This window comes from Vicia villosa, linkage group LG1, assembly GCF_029867415.1.
Source record: "Vicia villosa cultivar HV-30 ecotype Madison, WI linkage group LG1, Vvil1.0, whole genome shotgun sequence".
NCBI lineage: Eukaryota > Viridiplantae > Streptophyta > Magnoliopsida > Fabales > Fabaceae > Vicia > Vicia villosa.
In genome coordinates this window covers 23333518-23357900 of record NC_081180.1, presented here as the reverse complement: position 1 = coordinate 23357900, position 24383 = coordinate 23333518, and the positions used below count along the sequence as shown (strand labels likewise).

Below are 24383 nucleotides of genomic sequence, written 5' to 3'. Positions count from 1 at the left end.
TAGTTATTTTGTGGATGTAAATAGTGGCACTTATCAATGCTTTTTGTTAATACCGTTTGAATAATTCCCCGTTTTTGTGTAAATACGTATACTTTGTGAATAGATGTATTTTCATACACTTTTATACCGTTTGATAGTTTTGTTGTATTTTTGTAGGTATTCTTGCGTTTTTGGAGCCTGGAGGAATAAAGTGTCGAAGACACGGCTGCGAGAGCAAAGAGGAAATAATTCTGCTGTTCTGGTGCAGGGCGCTTCGCGCGCTGTAGGGCGCGTCGCGCCCTCTTTGAGTTTGAAGAACATAGTCTGGCAGAAGTTAGGGCGCGTCGCGCCGGATTAGGGCGCTTCGCGCTCTAGGGCGGTTTGGTAAATTTATACAGGGCGCGTCGCACTGAAGTAGGGCGCGTCGCGCCCACTGCGAAACTCAGTTTTGTATAAATAGTTAATAACAGATTTTTTAGGTTTTTTATCACCTCTTCTTGACAAGTTGAGCTCTGATCCTTTTTTGGTAGTTTAGAGGCTTAGGAAACACCATTGGGCGCGACATCATGTGGATTGATCATGGATCTGACTCGATTTCATTGTACCGGTGAGATCTTTCCGGTTCATCTTCTCTCTTCCCTTTGTTTCATTCCAATGGTGGGTGTTGTATGTATGTTTCTACTCTTATTGTATGTATATTTGTGGATCTTGGGATCGTTTATATATTCGCTTTACAAATCATCATTGTTGTTGTTCTTGATCTTTTTGCTTAAATGCTCTGGATTTGTGTTGTTGCAGACATGGACACCATAGATCTTGATTAGGAATGATAACTGTTAGTTTCTGGGTTGCAGACATGGATTCAGGACTAACAATCGTAGTGGGTATCGAGTTTAATGCCTCCGTGTTGTTTGTGTCGATGGAGAAATCGCTGATGTGAATAGTACGGTTGAGCTTTCGTCGGTGTTGCAGACATGGGCACCGATGTGGCATCTCGGGTGATGCCTGGTGATGTTGATGCGTCTTGTGAGTGTCGAGCGATAGATCTTTAGATTTAAGTATTCGACGGGTAGAACGAAATGCAATTCCATAACTATTTCTCTTAGGCTATTGAGATTGTTTATCTGCTTTTATTTACTTTTCCCGCATTTACTTTTCCGCACCCAAATCATGAAACTTAGAACGCGAGATAGTCGAACGGCAGTTCTTCTCACCAATCTCTGTGGACACGATAAATCCCGGATGAATACTTCCAAATCTTTTGTTGCTTGCCGCTTTACCGCTTCAACAAAATGGCACCGTTGCCGGGGATTGGTTGAGATTAATCGCATTGCGATGGTTTTATGTTTTAAGTTTCGTATAGTTTTGATTAAGTGTTTGGGCAGGTCATTTTCTTTAGGTTGCGTTTGAGGCGAAAGCATTGGCGTACCGCGAGGAAGTTTCTTACCATTCGCGAAACAATAAAGGCGTCGAGCTAACGACGTTAAACGAGCGCTTGTTGGGAGGCACCCCAACGGTTTTATTTTTCTGTTTTTATGTAATTGAGTTGTGTAGGTGTTAAGTGGTGGCTCACTGGAAAATCTGTCTTTTTAGACTGGTCTGGTTTTTCTGGTGTAGCGCGCGTCGCGCGCTCATGGGTGCGTCGCGCGCTGGGTTGCTTTTGGCCAGTGACCTCTTTTTAACGGGTCACTCGGCTCGCCTTTTTCCCACTTACACCAAGGCTTTATAGTATAGTATTTTATCGATTTATTTTTAATTCTTTTGTTTGTGTTTAGACTCAAATTTTGGCCCGATTACTTGGAGTCGCATTTGGTAATTCTTCGATTTTGATTGATTCAACAAGCCGGTTGTGCGGTAATGATTGATCGAATTTGTACGTTGCAAGGTACTCGTTTATCGCTTTCTATAGCATAGCATGTTTAGGAGACTTTTCATTTGTACAATTTTCATACTATTCATTCTTTTTGCATAACTTGCTCATGACTTGAATCACAATTAGTTTCTCCTTTTTACCATAAATGTGAGGTGGCTTTCCATTGTGTATATATGTGAGTGACCGACATTTCTTGTTTTAACTGGATATTATTATGTTTAATCTTTCGTCTGTATCGATTTTGTGAATGCACGAAAGTGATCAAGGCACTTGTTTGATTTTGAGCACAACTACCATAAGCCAAATGTCATTTTACCTTGTGAGTGTGTGACCATTCGTACCCCCTTTGAGCCTTTTTGTCATTGTCCATTTTGTTTTTGAACGTGAGACATAGTTCACCCTTTTTGATGGATTTTGATTATCTTTGTTTTCTTGACCTTAACTATGATGTTTAGTTGGATTTTTACCTTGCCTTAGAAAGTAGGGAGTATTCACTTTATGTTATGGTTGAATTCAAGTTGGGGAGAAGGTGTTTGTCTCTTTATGTTGTGATTGATGTGAGGTTAAGAAAAGAAAAAGAAAAAGAAAAAAAAAAAGTGAGAAAGAAAGAAAAGAAAAAGAAAGAAAAAAAGAGAAAAGCTTGAAAAAGAAAAGAACAAAAAGAGTTTTGAATAAGAGTGTGCTAATAAGTTTTGTGTTTGGTGTGAAATTTGTGATGAAGAGAAAAGTTGGATTGAAATTGTATTGTTTGAAACTTTGTGGAAGTAATTACTCCCTTAGGTTTAGGCAAGTTTTTGTTTCGATTAGCTTTAGGACTTATCACTTGTTTGTTAACCGAGCCACATTACAACCTTGAAAGCACTTGTGATTCGTGCCGTTGCATTTTCAATATTATTTTTGGATGAATGCATAATTTTGTCTTTTGTTTGCAAGATTGTTGGATGAGTGTTCAAAGTCCTCACCTTTCGGTGTTTTTCATCTACCGATGAGTTTGTGCTAGGCGTGATTCGTGATTGAGCATGTTTTGTTTAGAATGTTTTTGTATGAATTTTTGTACTTAGGAATCGTTTCATTTTCATGCTGTCGTTGTAGGATAATGGTAAGTATTTACTTTGTTCGTACGTTTTTGTTTGAACCGTACAATTGTTTCGTTTTTCTAAACTTTGTTGATTCTTGATTCTTTGGATTTTTACTTTTGCGATTTGAGTGTTTAGCCCTGTTTGAGGACAAACAGATTCTAGTTGGGGAGAGTTGTTAAGTGCCAAATTGTAGTTATTTTGTGGATGTAAATAGTGGCACTTATCAATGCTTTTTGTTAATACCGTTTGAATAATTCCCCGTTTTTGTGTAAATACGTATACTTTGTGAATAGATGTATTTTCATACACTTTTATACCGTTTGATAGTTTTGTTGTATTTTTGTAGGTATTCTTGCGTTTTTGGAGCCTGGAGGAATAAAGTGTCGAAGACACGGCTGCGAGAGCAAAGAGGAAATAATTCTGCTGTTCTGGTGCAGGGCGCTTCGCGCGCTGTAGGGCGCGCCGCGCCCTCTTTGAGTTTGAAGAACATAGTCTGGCAGAAGTTAGGGCGCGTCGCGCCGGATTAGGGCGCTTCGCGCTCTAGGGCGGTTTGGTAAATTTATACAGGGCGCGTCGCACTGAAGTAGGGCGCGTCGCGCCCACTGCGAAACTCAGTTTTGTATAAATAGTTAATAACAGATTTTTTAGGTTTTTTATCACCTCTTCTTGACAAGTTAAGCTCTGATCCTTTTTTGGTAGTTTAGAGGCTTAGGAAACACCATTGGGTGCGACGTCATGTGGATTGATCATGGATCTGACTCGATTTCATTGTACCGGTGAGATCTTTCCGGTTCATCTTCTCTCTTCCCTTTGTTTCATTCCAATGGTGGGTGTTGTATGTATGTTTCTACTCTTATTGTATGTATATTTGTGGATCTTGGGATCGTTTATATATTCGCTTTACAAATCATCATTGTTGTTGTTCTTGATCTTTTTGCTTAAATGCTCTGGATTTGTGTTGTTGCAGACATGGACACCATAGATCTTGATTAGGAATGATAACTGTTAGTTTCTGGGTTGCAGACATGGATTCAGGACTAACAATCGTAGTGGGTATCGAGTTTAATGCCTCCGTGTTGTTTGTGTCGGTGGAGAAATCGCTGATGTGAATAGTACGGTTGAGCTTTCGTCGGTGTTGCAGACATGGGCACCGATGTGGCATCTCGGGTGATGCCCGGTGATGTTGATGCGTCTTGTGAGTGTCGAGCGATAGATCTTCAGATTTAAGTATTCGACGGGTAGAACGAAATGCAATTCCATAACTATTTCTCTTAGGCTATTGAGATTGTTTATCTGCTTTTATTTACTTTTCCCGCATTTACTTTTCCGCACCCAAATCATGAAACTTAGAACGCGAGATAGTCGAACGGCAGTTCTTCTCACCAATCTCTGTGGACACGATAAATCCCGGATGAATACTTCCAAATCTTTTGTTGCTTGCCGCTTTACCGCTTCAACATTAACACCATAACTTTTCATGAATTCCATACATAGGCTAAACACCTGGTTGTTTGTGCACATTTCCATGCTTGCAAGCTAATTGCAAACTACACTTTGCAACTTCTATTTATCCCGTTAAATTTTGTCTCGCAATTTTAAAATGTCAAATTTGTATACATTTTGGAAGTGAGTCTAACTAGAAACTACACTTTTTAGCTTCTATTGATGTGGTAAAATTTTGTTTTTTAATGTGAAAATGTTAATTTTTGTTCCGTTAAAATTAAATCATATTCATAAAGTCAATCATATTCAACTAATACCGACGTTTTTTTATGTCTAAGACCCCAAAATTTTTATACAGGGATTTGAATATTAGTAATATCTGTCACCAATAAGTAAAGAAGGAAATTCATTACCCCACATCAGTGCAAAGTCCAGGTTCATCCACATGCACTATTTTACAACATATTGAAGAATACAATCTATTGAAATAAGAGAGTGAGAGACATTCGAATTAAGTTGTGTGTTTGAATAATACTACAAAAATTGTATTATATAGTGAGATTTACATTTTATTGTATTAATTAGATAAAAAATATGCTATAATATATTCTATTATATTCTTCGTAGGCTAAAGAATATTATATGGAATATTCTATATACAAGTATTAATATACTTGATTTTTGACACTCCCCCTCAAGCTGGATCATATATGTTATACGAGTTGATCCAGTTACAAATGTAATACAACAACATGTAAGTCTCCAAAGATCGAGCGGTAAACATTAACTTAGAATGAGAACTTAACATTATCCATTAAAAACACCAACAAAAAAAACTTTTTTAGATGAATTACGAAGCTCTGACTTCTTCATTGAACCATGAGGATACGTAGGCACGAGGTTTCACAACCGAGGCGAATTCAATAATAAAAATCTTTTCTTTTTTCCATAATCAAATCATTCATGCATTCCCCCTTAGCAAGTTATATATATACACACTCATTGATTATAATAACAAAAGTGGATCATGTGGAGCACCACATACGTGAGGGATGCTAAAACCATACCCTTGTGTAGTCGACTTTCGCATCTAGATCTTTTATAAGGGTTTTATCGATATTTTCCCTTTTTCTTTGTTGGAAGCAATAAATTTCGACAGCAACTCTTGCTCATCCGAGTTAAGTTAATCAATAGCTTAATCTCATATTTCCCTCCGCGAAAAGCTCGACTGATGAGACTATATGCCTCTTAGGCGATCCATTTGACCTCTCTGGAGGGACTTCTATCAATCCCTCATACAAAATTTCTCTGATCGCCCGATTTTGCCAGGCGGAGCGACCCCGTCGTCGGGCAAGCCTATTGAAAAATAAGACCATTGGGCAAGTGGTGCAGGCGAGTGGAAGTGTTGGCCACTAACTTGACTCGTCGAGCAAGTGAAGGGACTCGTCTGGCGAGAGAGTTAAGAAGATTGAGAGGTTGGCTACTGCCTTCAGTCGTTGGGCGAACAAGGGGACTCTCCAGGCGAGAGGTGCCTGAACCAGAAATTCTGCACAGACTGTAACTTGAGTTTCCGGATTCCGTTTTAAGTGTCATTCGAAGCGTAAGGGAGCTAATGAAATAATCTATATTCTGGTGGGATAAAATGAACTATATGGTGTAGGTTTCTAGATTTGTTGGTGATGAGATGATGATACCTTGTGATGAATAATAATAAGTAATGTTTTCTACTATGAGGTTGAATTAACCACGTCTGCAATTACTTGGCTTGTGTTCTATGATGTTTTGATGTTATGGTGATGATATGTGTGTTAAGAAGTATGTGATGACGAATATGATGAGGTATGATTAGTCTAATGATTGATGATGCATTTTACTATTATGTGTTATTGTGCATCATGCATTCATATCATTTACCGGACAAGTAGTCCAATGAAGTTTTGCAGGATGATGATCCAATGAAGTTTGTAGGACAACCTAGTCCACTGACAGACTTAATCCCATTGTGTGGATTGAGTGCAAATTTTGACGTGCTCCGGTTCCAAGCGGGAATCGATCCTACTGGTAGGAATCTTTGGAGAATAACGATGATAAGTCATCAGTGATGTATTGGTACCACATGCATGAGTCTAATGATGTTGAATCTCATTATTTGTGGCATTGCATAATATGTGGGCTAAGTGATGTGTTTGGTGTGATTCTTGATTTGTGGTGATTCCATCTGGGATTTAGTAACTCCTATTATGATATAGATGTAGTAGATGATGTCATGTTGTTGTTGTTTCCATACCATGTTTACTATATCTATTACTTATGTTTTTTATAATGATTGCAATTTACTTATCCTTTCTGCTTGGTAATGTTGCCTGGAAACGTGGGTAACTTGCAGGTGATAAAGACTAGTGCAGGAAGCTTAGGAGGTAGCTTCGGAGTACACTTATTTTAGTTCTAACGTATGTAATATTGCCTTAAGTGGCGGTAAGAATCTCCGCTAGGAAGTCCATCATTCATAATGTTTCCTTGAGAGGTGGAAAGTATCTTCTCATAGGAGTATTTGTATAGCCTTTAGAGGCGACAAAGATATTCCCGTGGAAGTCCAACGTATTTGTATTGCCTAGAAAAGCAAAAAGGATCTTCGTTGTAGAAGTCCAACGATATGATTGGGCGAGGATCTTGAGTGAAGGTCTGATAGATAATTGTCTCGTAGGGCGGAAAAGATCCTACAATGAAGGTCTAGCATTCTCATTTGCCTTGTAGGGCGGCAAGGATCTTTTAGTAGATGTCTACCAATCGTGAACTACCTTATAAGGGGACAAGGATCTTCGCCATAAAGTCCACCATACAAAATAATCTTAAAAGGCGGCAAAAATCTTTACCATGAAGTACAACGTATTCATATTACCTTAAGAGACGACAAGGATACTCTTGTGGAAGTCCAGCAATATGATTACTTCAAGGTTTCACTAGTTCCTCTTAGTATGTGGCCCTGTAAGAACTGAGACAAAACAAAGAGGGGGCGCCTCGCTAAAAACCCTTTCCACATATGGGAAAGAGTGTCACCCCATTATTTAGGGCTGACTTAAAAAGTTTGTACATAAATTACAAACGACAGAGACAATAGCAATAACTACTTAAAATATAAACTTGTATATGTCAAACCCTTTGATTTTCCCGGCAATATCACTTGGTAAATTCATGCTTTTAAGATTGGTTATGCTGGCTCGTATTTTGATACTTATGATGTAGTGCGGCACATTTCGTCATGTGAAACTTGTTATATTTGTTATATTTAATTTTCTACTTGATGGCTAAACCTTTTATGCTTAACAAATACATAAGTATTTGCAAGTATTTTGAAGGCTCGTGGATGCGAAATTGTCGCCTTCGCTTGCTTGTGAAACGTTCTTAACATATTCCGTTGCTTAGCATTTAAAGGACTTATTATAATATGTGACTCATATAATGGATAACGTGTTGTTCGGCGGCTTTGGCTTTGGGATGGACAGTCGTAATCTAGTGCTGTCATAAATCAAAACCAACACTATATATATATATATATATATATATATATATATATATATATATATATATATATATATATATATATATATATATATATATATATATATATATATATATATATATATATATATATATATATAAGGAACTTGCAATCAAGAATTTAACGTGAATACACCGACAGATAGTTTTACACCGTCACTAAATTGTAACCGTCAGATTTTAAATTATATTTGACATTATATATAAAATAATAATTATGAATGATTGTGATAGAATGAAGTGTAAAATTATTTATACCGACAGTGCATAACGATTAATCCCTAACAATCAAATACGGGTTCAAATAAAACGGTACAGCGTGGTTTATTTTACTAATTCATATGAAAATGATTAAACTATAGTTTCATAATTCTGTATAATCGTCATCCAAAGAGGAATACGCAAGAAAAAGGATTAAACTATAGTTTCATTACTCTGGATAATCGTCATCCAAACATGAAGAATACGCAAGAAAACAACGTGAAGTTCAAGTTCAAAATAAATTGTCTCCTTATTATAAATAGGTTCAAACTACGTTACTTGTTTGCACAAATCATTCAATCAGGTAGTTAAGCAGAAGTGCATTGTTGAAATGGTAGTTTACTCTGATCTCGACCAAGCCTTGGCGCTGGCCTCTCTTCCCGGTGACGTTGACGGTTACATTTCCATTTGCGGTTACGGTTCCCTCCTCTCCGGTAACTAACCTCTCATTTCATTATTTCCTTTCACTAATTCTATTCATCATTCTCTTAACTCTTAACTAACTACCTCTTAACATTTCACAGAAAAAAGTGCCAGATCAACTTTTCCAAATCTAACTAACTTCCGAACTGCCAGATTAAACGGTTTCCGACGTCTCTTCTCCATTGTAGGAGCTATCTTCTTCACTCATGGCATCGCCAACCTTAAAACTCACGTCAGGCCTCTTTTTATTATTTATGCTAATGTTATCTAATCAATGAAGTTTGAAATGCATTATCGTAATTGCTTGAACGTTTGAGTTTGTTTTCTTTGCAGGAAATTGCTGGCCTCTCTGCTGAGCCTTGTGAAGATGAAACAATTATAATTACTGTTTTTGATATTAACAAAACTGAGGTAATATCTTTGAAGTAAAATAGTTTTCCATATGCATAATGCATGCAATCATATTTCATAGTTATGCAAATTTGTTACTAAAATATCTTAACAGATTCCAGCATTTATCCAAAGAGAGCGTGGATATAGCTTTTTACCTGTGAGTTTTCTTTTTCTTTATTATTATTTTTGAATAAAAATATAAAATCTAATCCTACACATATGTGCTGCAAAAGTTCCAACTTTCATATTGTTTACTGTAGGTTTTTCCTGAATCATTAGATGGAAAGCCGTACACCAATCCAGCAGTATGTTGTGTTAATCCAAATCTTTTACTTTTAGCTATTTCCTATTCATAACAACTTAAGTAAAGAGCTTTTTCAGCTTATTTGAATCAATTGTAAGATATGATTTTATTCATTTGATGTAGGTTCTTTGTGGATCTTACACTGATGAGGAATTCTTTAAATATAGATGCCCTGGTAATTTTCTAACTAAGTTACTAGTTTATGTGATTATGAAATAGTAAACACATGAATCATCACTTTCACAACTACTACTTCCCATCATTTTCTGCTTACAAAATGACACAAGTTAAAAAATATAAGCACACAAATTTGCAACCATACTTATACTAGTATGAACATTCTTTGCATTACCATACTTTTTTTTTTTTGCAGAAGGAAAGGAAACATACTTTCGACAATATGGAGAGTATAAGATCCATAAGATCTGGCGGGATGACGCATTACCTTGCCGTGTTTATCTTCGACATTGGTCAGTAGTCTTCTAAATTTCAATTAATAATACCAACTTTATGAGTTATTTTTCCATTAATCTTTTACAGGATAAATGATTTCAATGCATAAACTTATGAGACGTGCTATTATGTGAACTAGTATTTTGTAAAATTAACTTATGGTAATGAGTTATTGCAGTGTCCTAGCCGCAAAAAGCCTCGGCGATGAGGCTTACAATAACTTCTTGGACCATACCTTCATTGCTGATCGAAAAACAACAATACGCCAATACTTTGAGAAAACGGGCACAAGCATCATGGAAGAAGAGCCTCCCGAATCATTAAAAACACGTTACGGGGGCTGATCAGATCCAATAGTACTCCCCACACTTTGGATATGTGATAAATAGATGATTGCTTTCTTTTCAAGGATCACATTAGAAACATGTCCAATACTGATGAGTGTGGATCATATGCGGCCATTGCATGGTACAGCAGCCTAGCACGTACAGAAAACTATGTATAGATTCAAAGATTGTGAACTCCCATTGTTGGTTATAATAATTCGTATGTAAATAAATAAATCTCATTTAGAAGCTGCCGGTGCCAGTGTGACTGAGAAATTTAATGCAGGACCATTTAGAGTTTTGTCATCGTAAATAAAATTGAATGCACAAAGTATGCACAACCACAAGCCTAATTCATCTCAAAACCACATACCCAATAACAGCTAGACCGTTAAGACTTTTGCTTAAGGCCTAGCCTCATTTTGTTTTTACTACATATACTTAGAGATCATTGATCAAACTTATGATTTTGCGAGGCATTCTCTTTAAATTTTCCATTAAATTTTAACTTTTTTAATATTGATTTAACGATCGAAAAAAATACTGAATGCATTAATGTGGCAAATTGGTGACAGTGGAAGTAAGGAATAATGGTCCCCGAAAATTTGTCAAACTTGTTGTCTACTCTCCGCCACATATTATGGTGGCCAGTTAATGCAATCTTGTCTCTTCAAGAACTCCCACTTGTTGCATATACATGAAGAGATGTCTTGAAAAATTACATCCAAAAAATTTGACAGAAAAAAATGGAAATCTCTAAAACCAGTGAAATTTCAGTGGCAACAAAACCTGACTATGATAGAGTAAGCGAGCTGAAAGCTTTTGATGAAACAAAAGAGGGTGTTAAAAGACTTGTTGATGCTTCTATCACAAGCATCCCTCGCATGTTCCATCACGAAATTGATAAAGATTCAGCTTCATCTTCATCTTCAAGTAGCACCACCAAACTTGTTGTTCCTTCTGTTGAGATGCAATGAGGGACTCGCAGCTGTTTGCCATTACTATCCTTCCTGTCCACAACCGAATTAACCTTTGGAATAACCAAACATACCGATAATGACTTTATCACCGTGCTTCTACAAGATCATATCGGTGGCCTACAAGTTCTTCATGAGAATAGCTGGGTTGATGTATCAACATCGGCGATCTTCTACAGGTAATTATCATCCAATAAATTTCGATCTACCTTTGGTGTAATACTATTTTACATTGTTAATGATATTGTTTACGTTGTTGTAACAGCTAATAACAAATGACAGATTCAAAAGTGTTGAGCATAGAGTATTGGCAAACCGTGTAGGTCCAAGAGTATCAATTGCAAGCTTTTTTAGCACAAGTTTTCAACCATCAACAAAACTTTATGGTCCTATAAAGGAATTAGTATCAGAAGAGAATCCTCCAAAGTATAAGGAAATTACAGTTCATGATTACGTTGTCTTCTTCATGGCAAGAGGCCTTGATGGAACTTCTGCTTTGCCATATTTCACAATTAGTTTTCTATTTTGGCAACATGTTATAGAATACTACAGTATGTGTATGTTGGTTTTACTGGTTCTTCACCGCTGCCGTGCGTTCAAGAGAAGCTTGACAGTGTAGTTTTAACACCAACATGCCTTGGGACACAATAAATTTATGGGCTGAACGTGGATCCAAACATACGCTATATCTTTTTCAAAATCGATTTTTAAGTCTGATTCCATTTCCCATCTTGACAAAGAACCATATGGACATTACCATCATGAAAGAACAGAACTTAGCAGCCATGATCATCTATTAGGAGCTCAAAGTTGCACGGCAGACAAGAATTTTGGGAACACAGCAAGGCTATTGATGTCCCCATACCAATATCTTTGCCAGTGAACTATATTTATAGATTCTATTCTTCTCAATTTCAAATTAGTAAACCTACCAAGTCTATAAAAAGAATAACAAAATTAAACCATTATTCTTGTAGTCCCACATCGAATGGGTTATAAAATAGAATGAGAGAACACAATTATAAATAAATAGAAGATAGTTCCGAGTAAATTACCTGTCCTGTCAGGGGTGAAAGGCAACTGGTCAATGATCGTTTAGAGACGACTAGTTGTGCCGACACAACAAATTCGAACACACCTGTCTTACGTACGGGTGGGTCCTTCCTTACTTTGGATTGGCCTGTCCGTCAATTTTTGGAAGCTTCTCCTTCAAGGAGAGGCTCACTTAATCTAAATTAAACAATTATTTACTATTCTAATTTAACAATTATTTTTTTAAGCAAATAATAATTTATGTTAAATTATATTAATGCATTTTTATTTGATTTGATTAATAATTTCATATAACTACTGTATTAATAATAAATTTAACAATTATTTTTTTAAGCAAATAATAATTTATGTTAAATTATATTAATGCATTCTTATTTGATTTGATTAATAATTTCATATAACTACTGTATTAATAATAAATTTTTATGATTAAACATATATCGTGAGAAAGGGTTAGGTAAATCTGTGTAACTGTGTTCGTGTATATTTAAAGTTATTAATCGTATGACTTGTTAAACTTTTGCTAGTAGTTAAATTTTAGCATAAGTTAATTTATAAAATATTGACTTAGTTTCAAGGCAATCGCGAAAAAATCTTATTATTAATTATTTAAGTTTTATTGTCTCCCACTATAAACTTTCTTAGTCATTTATATTTTATACTATTCTTTTATGGCACAAAATTTATGATTAAATTTATAAAAATTATCATTTATTAAAGATATTAAAAAGAAAAAGAAAAAGATCACGATAAATAAATATAATAAATGTCCTAAATTATAAGAGAAATTCACATTTTAGATTTATTAAATAATTAATGTATCTAGTCTATATATAAATTAGATACATTAATTATTTAATAAATTTAAAATGTGAATTTCTCTTATAATTTGGAATAGAGGGAGTATATAATATGAAATTTTTAATATAGTCACCCAAAATTATGAAACAAGTAATAAATTTATGAGAAAAAAGTTCATACACTGACAGTGTAAAATTATTTTACACTGTCAACCAATCACAACCTTGATTACTTTAAATTAAAAAAAATTTTAATCACAAGGCACTTTGTTAGTTTTCTATTGAAAGACAGTGTAAAATAATTTTACACTGTCGGTGTATATAAATTAAACTCTAAACTTATACCTATTTGATTTTGACTAAAAACTCAACATTTTTTTAAACTACTTAAATTAATTGATTGATGCTTGAACTATTTAAAATTTTGCGATTAATTACGAAGTTTTATATTGTCAATTCACTGTAAGTATTATTTTATAAATAATTAAAATAAAAAATAAAAATTCTCTCAACATTAATTGACGGTGTAAATCCCTTTTATTTATCCGTACATTTCTATTAAATTGTTAAACTAATTGTTCCTGAAGTAATATTCAATTTTCAATTTTTATTTTCTTTTTTTAGCAAAAAGAGTTAAAGTTCATGGTTAAAAAAAGAGACCACAATACTAAAAAAATTCATTCAGAAATAAATTATAGAAAAAATAAAAATGAAATATCTTGTATCACTAATCCTAAAGAAATTTTCTTCCTACTCAAAAAGAGGAAGAAGCTCGTGAGAACATCATTTTTTCAAAGGTCAATTCAAGTTTAAAAACCCTAAATGATCATATTTAATGTTTATATAAAAGTTGATCTTAACAAATCTTTCTCTGTTTAGAGTAAGGATCCTCTCCATTTCTCAAAAGAAATGGAGGTGTCCATCACTATAGTTTTACTACATATTTATTTTGAGAAATGGAGAGGATCTTTACTCCTCCGTTCAAGAGATTTTCAAGATTATAACTAACCTTAAAGTAATGGTAGCCCCTAGTCATGATGGAATTTTTGTCTTTTTCTATTAATCTGATACGGGTTAAACTAGTCAACTTAATTGAAATGGGCCTGAAGAAGGGGTGAACAATAGACCCAAAAGGAAAATTGTAAGGTCAATTTATTTCTTAGACTAGAAAGATTCAAATAGCTTATTTTTGCTTTTAGAACATGAATAATTTTTTGTATTATTCTAATGATTAGCTGTCGAACATTTTTGTTAATGAGTACAAGTGTCGGCAGATCCTGTAATTAGAGAAATTTTAGGGTTAATAGTCAGCTATATAGGCGAGTTTTGATTTACCCCTCTTTTAAAAAAAAAAATTTTGATTATCCCCTATAATTTTCGGGCGCCCCCTAAGCGTGTAAAAACCAGGGGTAAATAAAAAAAAAAATTTACAGGGGGTAATTTTTACTCTTAGGGGACAAAAGACTTAAAATTTTAAAATTATAGGGGGTAATCCAAAACTTTTTTTTAAAGGGGGTAAATCAAAACTCACCTATATAGTAGGGGGTAAATGACTATTAACCGGAAATTTTATTATAAATATTTTCTATATCTTATCCCTAACAAAATAAAGAGGCAAGTAAATTTTTTGATCAATTCTATCTTCTCATCTTCAGGCTTTTTCAGAACCTTTTCTGAGAATTCAATTTATTTGGTTCCAACTCTAACATTTTGGAACTTTCATTCTTTTGAACACCATGACTCGACAATAAGATATTTCTCAAATTTTGGATTCCCTTCAAAATCTCACCACCGCATTAATTGAATTCCTCCGTACCCAAGACACCTACCATGGAAACAATCTCAACACCTTTCAAGCCCTCCAAACCTAAATCTCTTATTTACAATTCCTAGCCACCTCTCCACGCCAACACACACCTTCATCCTCAACACCATCATCATATCCCCTTAAACCACCAAAACTGACTTTACAATCCTTTGAGGGTATGAACCCGCTGGAATGCAAGCAGGACAATTCTTCTCTCACTACGCCAACCTACCATAGCATGACTTTCTCGTATCTCCGTTTATATGAGTGGGGATGCACTTGGTTGGTTCTAGTGGCTCTATAACAACGACATGCTCACGACATGGGATGCATTCACGCGACATTCGGAACTCTGTTTTGGACCGTCCTCGTTTGAGAATCATCAACACGCCATGTTTAAACTCAGAAAGACACACTCGGTGACAGAATTCTAGAAATCATTCCAAGCTCTATGTAATCATGTGATATGGTTGTCTCAAACTACAATTAGGGATTCCTTTATTTTTTAGTTACAATCTGAGATTCAAAATGAATTAGCCATATTCTTCAACCCGCCATTATATCTCAAGCTATTGGTGTGGCAATGTTAATTGATTCCAAACTCCTATCCTCTTAAACCACTTACACTCCATAGCCGCGACCGCACTACTACAAATAACGCATCTAACATCAAACGCGAAATACGTTTTTATCTCGGTGTAACTAAGGTCGACATAAAAAGTAAAGTCTTATCACCTTGGTGTTTAAAACACAAAGGTAAAAAAATTAGCGCATGGGTTCGAACACCGACTTCTGCACTCTTATTATTTACAAAAACTAGCACTTTTTTTATCTCAGTTTATCAGGAAAATCGATGGGTTATTAATTTTCTAATCGAACTCGTTACATTGTTACATATAACACTAATAAAACAATTTGTTTACAAACTAATTTATTGTCCATGAAGTTCATATGTTGGATATTCAATTCCTTAACATTTTGGGCAAGATCAAATGATGGGAAACTCTTTTCTCCCAACAAAAAAAGGGTTAGGTAAATTAATTTTTCCATGATATAGATTTTAGATCTTCAAATCATATACTTTTAGGGTAGATCAAATGTTGGGTTCTAATATGTTTTCAATTGATTTTCATTGCATTTGTTTCTGATATAAAAAAAAAATAAAAATTGTTAAATAAATAATTTTATGTTCAAGTAAATATTTAAGAACAATAACCTTAAATCCAAATAATTTTATACTATTACAATTTATCACATAGAACTCTTCATGACAAAAACTATTGCTAACTTTAAAGTGGAGGATAGTTTCAAGCGATTCATGATGTTGAATTATCAATTTTTGATATTCATATAGTTTTTATAATAGAAGTTATTTAGGTTTCACGCAGATCACTAATGGTAGTGTATTTAGCGTTGATAGTCTTGAAATAAACAACAAGAATTTGATTAAGGACGGTGACAAATATCCTCAATATTAACGTTAAAATATACCCTCGGTTTTTAGGAACACCGAGGTGCAATATATATAAGTTACATTGTTTACAAAGAATATTAAAATAACATCAAGTATATACAACAAATTATGAATACTCTTTAAAATAACAAAGAATATTAAAATAACAAGTTATTACGACGAATTTCCACTTCTGATTTGATGTTGTGAGAAAAATCTCCAAGATGCATTAGGCTTAGTGAAATTAACAAAAGCATAACCTTTATTCAACCCAGTTACAACAAATATTTTCTCTTTTGAGTGAATATCTTCGCTGAAGGGAGCTTCCTCCATTATCTCCTTGAAGGAAGAATGAATAAGTGGTTTACAACAAAGAGAGAAGGGAGTTTCCTTCATTGTCTCCTTGAAGAAAGAATGATTTTCTGCACTTAATCTATCGAATGAGCAAAAATACAACAACACCAACACCAACACCACCACCAACAACACCACCAACAATTGATGCTTGCGAGTTTAGGGTGGCTACAAATAAGTAAGCATTAGGGTAAAATATGTTGCTTTTATAGTGAAATATGAATATTTAATCCCTCAATTATATCGAATTTGATCCCTCGGTTATATCGAGAAACCAAAGAATTAGTTGTTTTAGTTTATAATCATAATTAAATAAAAACATAAACTACAAAAGTTGGGATTCGAAGCGTGTCCTGATTAATTTTACCCGTCGGATATATTAGAAACCAATGTAAATTGTTACTTTTATTATTATAAAAAAATAAAACCTGGCGCGCCTAGGCTTAGCACCTTGTTTTTTCAGATTGCCGTGAAAGCTTTGTCATGAAAAGCGTTATTTGTTGTAGTGCCATTTCCCCTCTCTACACCTTCATCAAATCTACCTCAAATGAAACCCTCTCTCCTCCCTGCTCCTCCACCACGGCTTACCTTACAACCATCCTAAATCTTTTCAATTTTTTCCCTATCAAACGATTGACCCTTACATAAATTCAAGCGCGACAAGCAAAAGGTTTATGCTTCAATTGTGATGAAAGGTTTACAACGAAGCACCGTTGTAAGACTAAACCCTTCTTTTTGCTTCTAGTTGATGAGGCTAATCCTGGGACACAAACTATTGAAACAGTGGAGGATGAATCTATCTTACTCCTCACAACTCCCTCTCCTATGTCATTACTGTCACCTTCGACATTAACTCCGCCTTCACCTATGAGCCCCTGACTCTTCCTTTTGATGAGAATTTTCACCTATGTGCAGGATCATGATAAGTGGATGACGATTCCTGATATGAGTTACCCTATTGCTTCTATATACAATGTCATATTGGTCTCGTTGTCCATGAAACTCAACATCACATTCTTCCCATTAGTCATAGCTCCATGCATAGCTTCAAGTTGACAAAATTATTGCATATGATTTTGTTGTCATTAATTATTGGGTTTAGGTGAAATTGAAACCCAATTGTTCAGTGCCTCCCGTCACATAAGACAAAACTCTAGTGAAGTTGCAAGAGCATGAGAATTAGCATATGTGGGACCTATTAGGCACCGCGAAGATCAAGAAGCTAGGAAGTCGACATAATTTATGTTGTAATGATATTGTAGCACTTTTGCATTGTATGTATATATTTTATCTAATAATATAGTTTGTTAAAAAGTCAAAAAGTTTTTTCTTTTAAATCTCACTACTGTCTACAAGATTTTTCTAAATTTCTGGAATATTTGGTTTGTATTGGATTTTTCAAAAAGTTCACTAGGTCTTATAGGTTACTGGGTTTTTCAAAATATTCGGTATAACTCCATCGAATTTTTCAAATATCTGATAACAATGCACCAGATGTTTCAAATATCTGGTATTTCTTCATCAAATTCACAAAAACCCTCGATTTTTTCCCTGCAATTTCTAAAATATCCAATAATTCTTCATAATTTTACAAAATATCTAGAATGTTTTTAATAGATTTGATATTTCTTAATCTAAACGATATAATTTTTCAAATTTTTGATACTTATATAAAAAAATCGGATATTTACATAAACTTTTAAAATATTCATAAAGTGTAATTGTAGCCCTTATGTGGGAGTGGGAGTGTCAGGTGGAGGTGTATGGATAAAGTCTTTAAATTTAATTAACACCCCCTTTATATTAAAGCCCAATCCGTTATAGATATGAGAACCACTTAAATCAATGAAATTGAAGAGAATCTCTTTTCACAGTTGAATACTCCATACATGATTAATTGATTGAGTTTTCAATATTCCACTCTATCCTCCATTTCCGCCTAAGTTTTGCGTTAGATTTTGAATTATTATGGAGCCTGTAACATGTACATTAGGTTATAGAGCTGTGTAATTGTAAATAATGCTACATCCTACCCTACTAGTACTAGAAACATGTCCCCCATGCAAAAACAAATCATATATTTGATGCACTTGCTAAAAAACAAAGTTTCAAGTACCAATGCTTCTTGTTTCTTTCCATTCAAACTTGGACAATAACTTAATACTAGTCGAGCATTTAAAAAAATAAATTGCTTCAATAGTTGAATCGTACAAAAATCTTGGATTTATTTAGATTAATTTATTTGAATATTTATGTTATGCCATGAACACTTCTGATATTGTTTAGAAGAATATATAAAAATACTTTATAACGTGTTTATAACATTTTTTAAATTTATTTCTATAAATTTTCTAGAAATTTTTCATAGTTGTTAGTCTAGCTTAGCATAATTTTGGTTGTCTCTACGTGACAGTTTAATTTTGTGTATTTAAATAAATTTGTTACAGTGAAATCATAAATGAATTTTCACAATTGAGAGTTTGTTATGTTTTTTTCTATCTTTCTCTTCTTCCGTTTTTATCTTTATCTTCAATTTTGTTCACCAACATTAACATACTCACCCACGCTTAGAGTTGAACATCTAAAACATGAAAATAAATGGTGAGTGATTAAATATCAAAAATCTAATAACAGATGGTCTTCCAGATCATAAAAAAAAAGACTATTAATACTATATTAAAAAAATGTGTGACTTGACATGATTAATCTTTACAAAACCGCTTCTTCATTTATGCTTATTCTCTGTATACCCATATATACTCGTTAGAAGTCAAATATCATGCTTTATCATTTTCTTCAAAACAAGTTAAAGTTACTTAAAATTGTTAAGAAATCTGGTTGGGCCTAACTTATTCCTACAAAACCGATTTGTAGGGTAATGACTGCCCCCACTTATAAGGACATGTTCAGGTCATAAATTGTCCGATGTGAGACTCTTAACACACCCCCTCACGTCCAGGACTAGACAACTAGAGCGTGAAAATAAATGGTGGGTGACCTAATAGCGGAAACCATAGAAGGTGGTCTACCGGATCTTAAACCAGACTCTGATACCATGTTAAGAAATGTGGTTAGACCTAACTCAACCCTACAAAATCGGTTGTAGGATGAGGATTTCCCTCATTTATAAGGACATGTTGAAGCTATAAATTGTGATGCGAGACTCTTAAAAAAAATCAATTTAAATATTTTTGTAACTAACTTGTAGCGACTAGTAGATGCTCTCAGCATGACTATAAATATTCATATATCTCTTAAAACTAATCAAATAAAACTAACACACAAGTATATTTATAAATTATCATTTTCTTAATAGAACATAGAAATCTATATACATTATGACCAAATATATCATAACACATTAGTAGGGGAACAGTATGATTTATGTAGTAAGATCATCATAAATTAAAACAAGGAAGTTCAAACAAGTCTCAAGTGCATTGTAATAGAGTCCAATAATGAATTATAACAAAGAATCATCATACCCATATGATCCTTTAAACAAAAAGACTCAACACAAGAATTTCAACACATTTGATCATTTTTCTAAACTACCCAAAGTACTTTTTAAAAGTATTCAACCAAGCCTATATAAGTGGGTCACCCTACCTGAACGCTCCCATCACATCCTCACGGGCAATTCCCCTTTAAATTTAAAGACTTAATATTTCAACCTACCTACCACAATAGCACTAATTCTCAATATATTTTCAACCATCAATCGTCATGTTTCATTTACATTACTATGTGTTATGGGCCTCTGATTTTAAAAGGGCTTTCATCATTCATGTACCTTAAAATGAAGGGTGTGACACGGGTTTGTAATTTACCACAATGCCCTCATAAAACCAATTTATGTCACACAACCGGTTCAACAAACATAAACATCTTAGGTTAATTTTTGTTTCTTCCTACCAATAACTAATCCAATATCAAAATTCGACTCCTCAAGGGTTGTTCATTTTTCTTAACCTCTAAAACCTTTTTGTATGTCACAACCATAACAAAACCACATTCATTATTTATTTGTAATCTACATTCCCATTTTTGTCTTTCACTTTCATTATCTCATAATCATATCAAGCTCTCAAATGGGACAAGACTCAGATTCCAAAGCCAAGTTGGTGTTAGATATTTGTTCCATTTCCACACGTTCTGTAACATGTGTTCATACCATTCTTTCAAACCCAACCAAAACAACTTTCATTGACTGGTATTGCATTCTTGGAGTAAGTTCTATCAACATTTTCTTTTTGTGTTCTTTCTTTCTCATTGATACATATATCTTAACATTGGGTTCTCATAGGTAGAAGAAAATGCAGGGCTCGATACGATTCGCAAGAGATACCATAAACTTGGTAGGTTTAATTTGTTTTACCATTATGCTAAATCTGCAGTCTCTCTCTATCTCACAACTGAATAATGAAAATTTTGCTTTTATTTTGGTTTTTTTTTTTCTGTAGCCTTGCAACTTCACCCAGATAAGAATAAACATCCAAAGGCTGAAATTGCCTTCAAGCTTGTTTCTGAGGCAAATGCATGTCTAACTAATGAAGCTACACGCGAAGCTTTTGACTTCGAGAGGTACAAACATTTCTGCATCCAGTGCAAAAGAATTCCATATACATCAGCCAATGTTTCTGTCAATTCAAGTAGTTCGGGTTTCAAGGTGTGGAGTATTATCGCGAGGTCAAGATCTTTAAAGTTTTGGAGAAATATTAAGGATATTAGAGAGAGATTTAAGGAAGAGGCTAATGTGATTGATAAATGTTTGAAAGTAAATTCAATTTCGAGGACAGAATCTTCACTCTACAGTCGAGATAGTTATCTAGGTAGAAGCGAGTCAGTGCGTAGATTTGAGAAAGAGACTCCTGTTTTCAATCCATCAGATTACTTGTACCAAGATTATCCTCATATGAGAGGCCTTGTTAGCAAGAATTCTTCGATGTTTTGGTACTTGCGGACGAATAGTACGCCCCAAAACGAAAAGAGAGGAGCGCGGACTAGTTCTCCGATTTTTGAGGTCAAAAGAAGGAGCATGTTTTCAAACCAATTTGCTTTTGTACCATCAAGATATTAATTAGCTTTAGAACATTTTTTACTTTCAATGGAAGCAATATGATTGTCCCATTCTTGCTTTAATCATCTTTCATTTTGAATTTGTCATGATACATGTGACTGATGAGTTGTGACAGCAAAACTAAATGATTAAGAAGCAATTTCCATTCCTCTGAACAAGTTGTTACACTTTTCAGAGCAATTGGTTAATTGATGATTCAAGGTAAACTGCACTGTGATAACAAGCAAAGATATTGATGCGGGATGAGAGATGCAGGAGCAAAAAATGTAACTAATGCACAAGAGGTTTGTGAAGAAGAATGTTTTTGTAAGAGTTCCACATCGGAAACATACAAAATAAAATGAGGGAAATTGCGTTTCCTTTTGTTTTACATGTCCCACATCGAAAATGTGAAAGCCTTTGGAACATTAATTTTACTCATTCAAACACCGCTGGTGTGTTTGGCATAGAACAGGGAGATTAGTTGAAAAGATTTACCCTTTTGTTTGGCTGTCAAATGAAATAAAGAAAGGAAAATATTTAGATGGACACAACCATAACACCTGGGTTTACACACAATCAATTATATTTTTTTATTAATTAAATAATAAAATTAAAATTATCTCTCTTCTTCATTATCACAACCACCCTCTATGTTGGCAATTAAAAACAAAATTAAATTTTAAATAAATTTAAATTCTCTCTCTTCTTATTGGTTGTTCCTAAATATATGAATTTAGGGTGGTGTTTATGCAAGAATTTGCTCATAAAGAAATGAGAGAGTACGAAAATATAATATTTGACATGGTAATCAACCGGACGGGTCGATCCAAAATACACTAAAAATTGACTTGGCTTGCAATAAAGAGAAAATTTTTGCATGGACATAGTCTTAAATCTATATTCTTAGGAACAACCAATAAAAAAAGAGTAATTTTTTAATTTATTTTAATTTTATTTGTAATTGAATTTATGGGGTGGTTGAGATTATGAAGAAAGAGAAAATTTATTATTTATTTTTAATTAATTAAAATTTTATGATTGGTTGTGTAAAATAATTTCTTAGGTCTATGTCTACATAAGAATTTTCCTGCAATAAAATAGGAACAGAAAACTGGTTAACGGGATAAATCCTAATTGCTACACAAGTCAGACCCGCCTTTTACTTTTCAAAAAAATAAATTATTTTTAAAAAAAATAAAAACTTTGCATTTTCTTAATGGAATGGGTTTCACCATTAAATTAAAGGCCCATATATATAGGCATTATTTTTTATGGGAAATGCTAACAAGTGCCCCAGGGGCACTCTTTAATAGCTTTAAAAAGTAAGTTTTTCTTAGAAATATGCGTAATTAATGCATCGAAAATTGAAATGGTGAACTTTTGAAAGAATATTTTCTTTATTTAGAATGCTTAAAGAGTGCCCCTGGGGCACTCGTTAGCATGATCCATTTTTTATTTCTTTATAGTCTCATAATTTAAGGGGTGAAGATCCAGGCTAAAAATCCTAAAATATCCTTAAATTTCAGAGATCTATCTCTGAAATCACTTATTTTCACATTTTCAATTATTAAGACGCATCTCCGAAAACACCTATTTTTGAGTGTTTTCGAATATGCATCTCCGAAAATAAAAACCTTCCATGGCCATGCCTTCTTCTTCTTTCAAACATTGAACCAACCACCCAAATTCTCAAAATCAACAAACAACAACCTCAAATTCAATGATCCAAAATGGAACCCCAAATCTCAATGACAGTCTAAATCAAACATAGAAGCAATAATTTTGAATTTTGTGGTAGCAAACATCTAAAAATGCAAAAAAGTTACCAACGAAGAGGTGGATCCACAAATTGATGGGTTTCAGTTGGTTGGGTGAGTATGGAGGTTCTAATCTGTGCGAATTAGCGTTGAATAGGTTATGATATGCAGTGATTATTGTGAGTCGGTGTTTGCTGCTTATGTTTGTGAAATCACCAGGTATTCAGAGTAAAAAGGGAGTAGTTTATGTGTTGATGATATTTCGGAAGTGCATTTCCGAAATATTTTAAGGGGTGATTTCGGAAGTGCATCTCTAAATGCACCTTTTTTTTTTCTTAAAAAATAATTTTGTCGGATGTGCACATCCGAAATCACCTTTTTTTTTCTTCAGAAAAATATGCATTTAAAGATGCACTTCCGAAATATATGGGTATTTATGAAATTTCACAAGAGGTTGTCTTATTTTTTGAAAAAAGAGGAGCTAAGCCCAAAAGAACACTAAACAAAGAAAACACGCTGGGTGTTAACCCCTGCAACATCATAGTAACTACATCAGCTCTGTTTGGACAATCATCGCAATGCCACAAGCCAAGGTCATCATGATCCAGACCGAGTTTTGCAATGGCGTTTGCGCAAATGCTGGAGAAGGCCCTAACCTGCGCCTAAATATGGTTTGTTGATATTAATTATGCCTGTGGAAATTTTGCTATCTGTTTGGAGCTCTACTTTTTTGTAGCTTTTTTGAACGCGAGCTTGAGGCCCTCAAGAATGCCCCGCAGCTCTACAACACCAATGCTGCAAGAACCAATGTTCCTTGAGAATCCTTCATTCCAATTTTCTACACTGTCCCGAAGCCAGCCCACACATCTTGTTTCCCATTGCTCTTCACAACAACATCCATACTAATAAGCATTCAATTAGCCGAAGAGGTCTCCATTTAACCTGGATAATGGTTTGCTTCTTATTGATAAAACTTTGTTGGAAACTAAGACTAATGTTTTAATGTTGAACCCTGTTTCTGATGTCTT

The 24383-nt window shown here is 34.2% G+C and overlaps 3 protein-coding genes across 4 annotated transcripts in view; all 3 read left to right on the top strand.

Annotated features, from left to right (window-relative positions):
- Positions 1 to 8493: 8493 nt before the first annotated feature.
- On the top strand, positions 8494 to 11193 carry LOC131631225 (uncharacterized). Its single transcript, XM_058902015.1, has 8 exons — positions 8494 to 8627; positions 8718 to 8848; positions 8950 to 9027; positions 9122 to 9166; positions 9270 to 9314; positions 9437 to 9488; positions 9687 to 9783; positions 9945 to 11193. The coding sequence occupies exons 1-8, from the start codon at positions 8525 to 8527 to the stop codon at positions 10108 to 10110; spliced, it is 717 nt and encodes a 238-aa protein (XP_058757998.1). The 5' UTR covers positions 8494 to 8524; the 3' UTR covers positions 10111 to 11193.
- On the top strand, positions 10839 to 11688 carry LOC131662206 (1-aminocyclopropane-1-carboxylate oxidase homolog 12-like). The gene is made up of 2 exons (XM_058931959.1): positions 10839 to 11054; positions 11335 to 11688. The coding sequence occupies exons 1-2, from the start codon at positions 10839 to 10841 to the stop codon at positions 11686 to 11688; spliced, it is 570 nt and encodes a 189-aa protein (XP_058787942.1).
- Positions 11689 to 20267: 8579 nt separating this feature from the next.
- Positions 20268 to 24383, top strand: part of LOC131631199 (uncharacterized) — a 34073-nt gene continuing 29957 nt past the window's right edge. The window contains exons 1-3 of one of the 2 annotated variants that reach the window (XM_058901994.1): positions 20268 to 20765; positions 20843 to 20894; positions 21000 to 22138. In XM_058901994.1, the coding sequence (XP_058757977.1) occupies positions 20628 to 20765; positions 20843 to 20894; positions 21000 to 21616 (807 nt within the window). In that variant the 5' untranslated portion in view covers positions 20268 to 20627 and the 3' untranslated portion in view covers positions 21617 to 22138. Of the gene's footprint in view, positions 20766 to 20842; positions 20895 to 20999; positions 22139 to 24383 lie in introns of those variants that run through there. The other variant, XM_058901989.1, reaches the window with a different exon arrangement.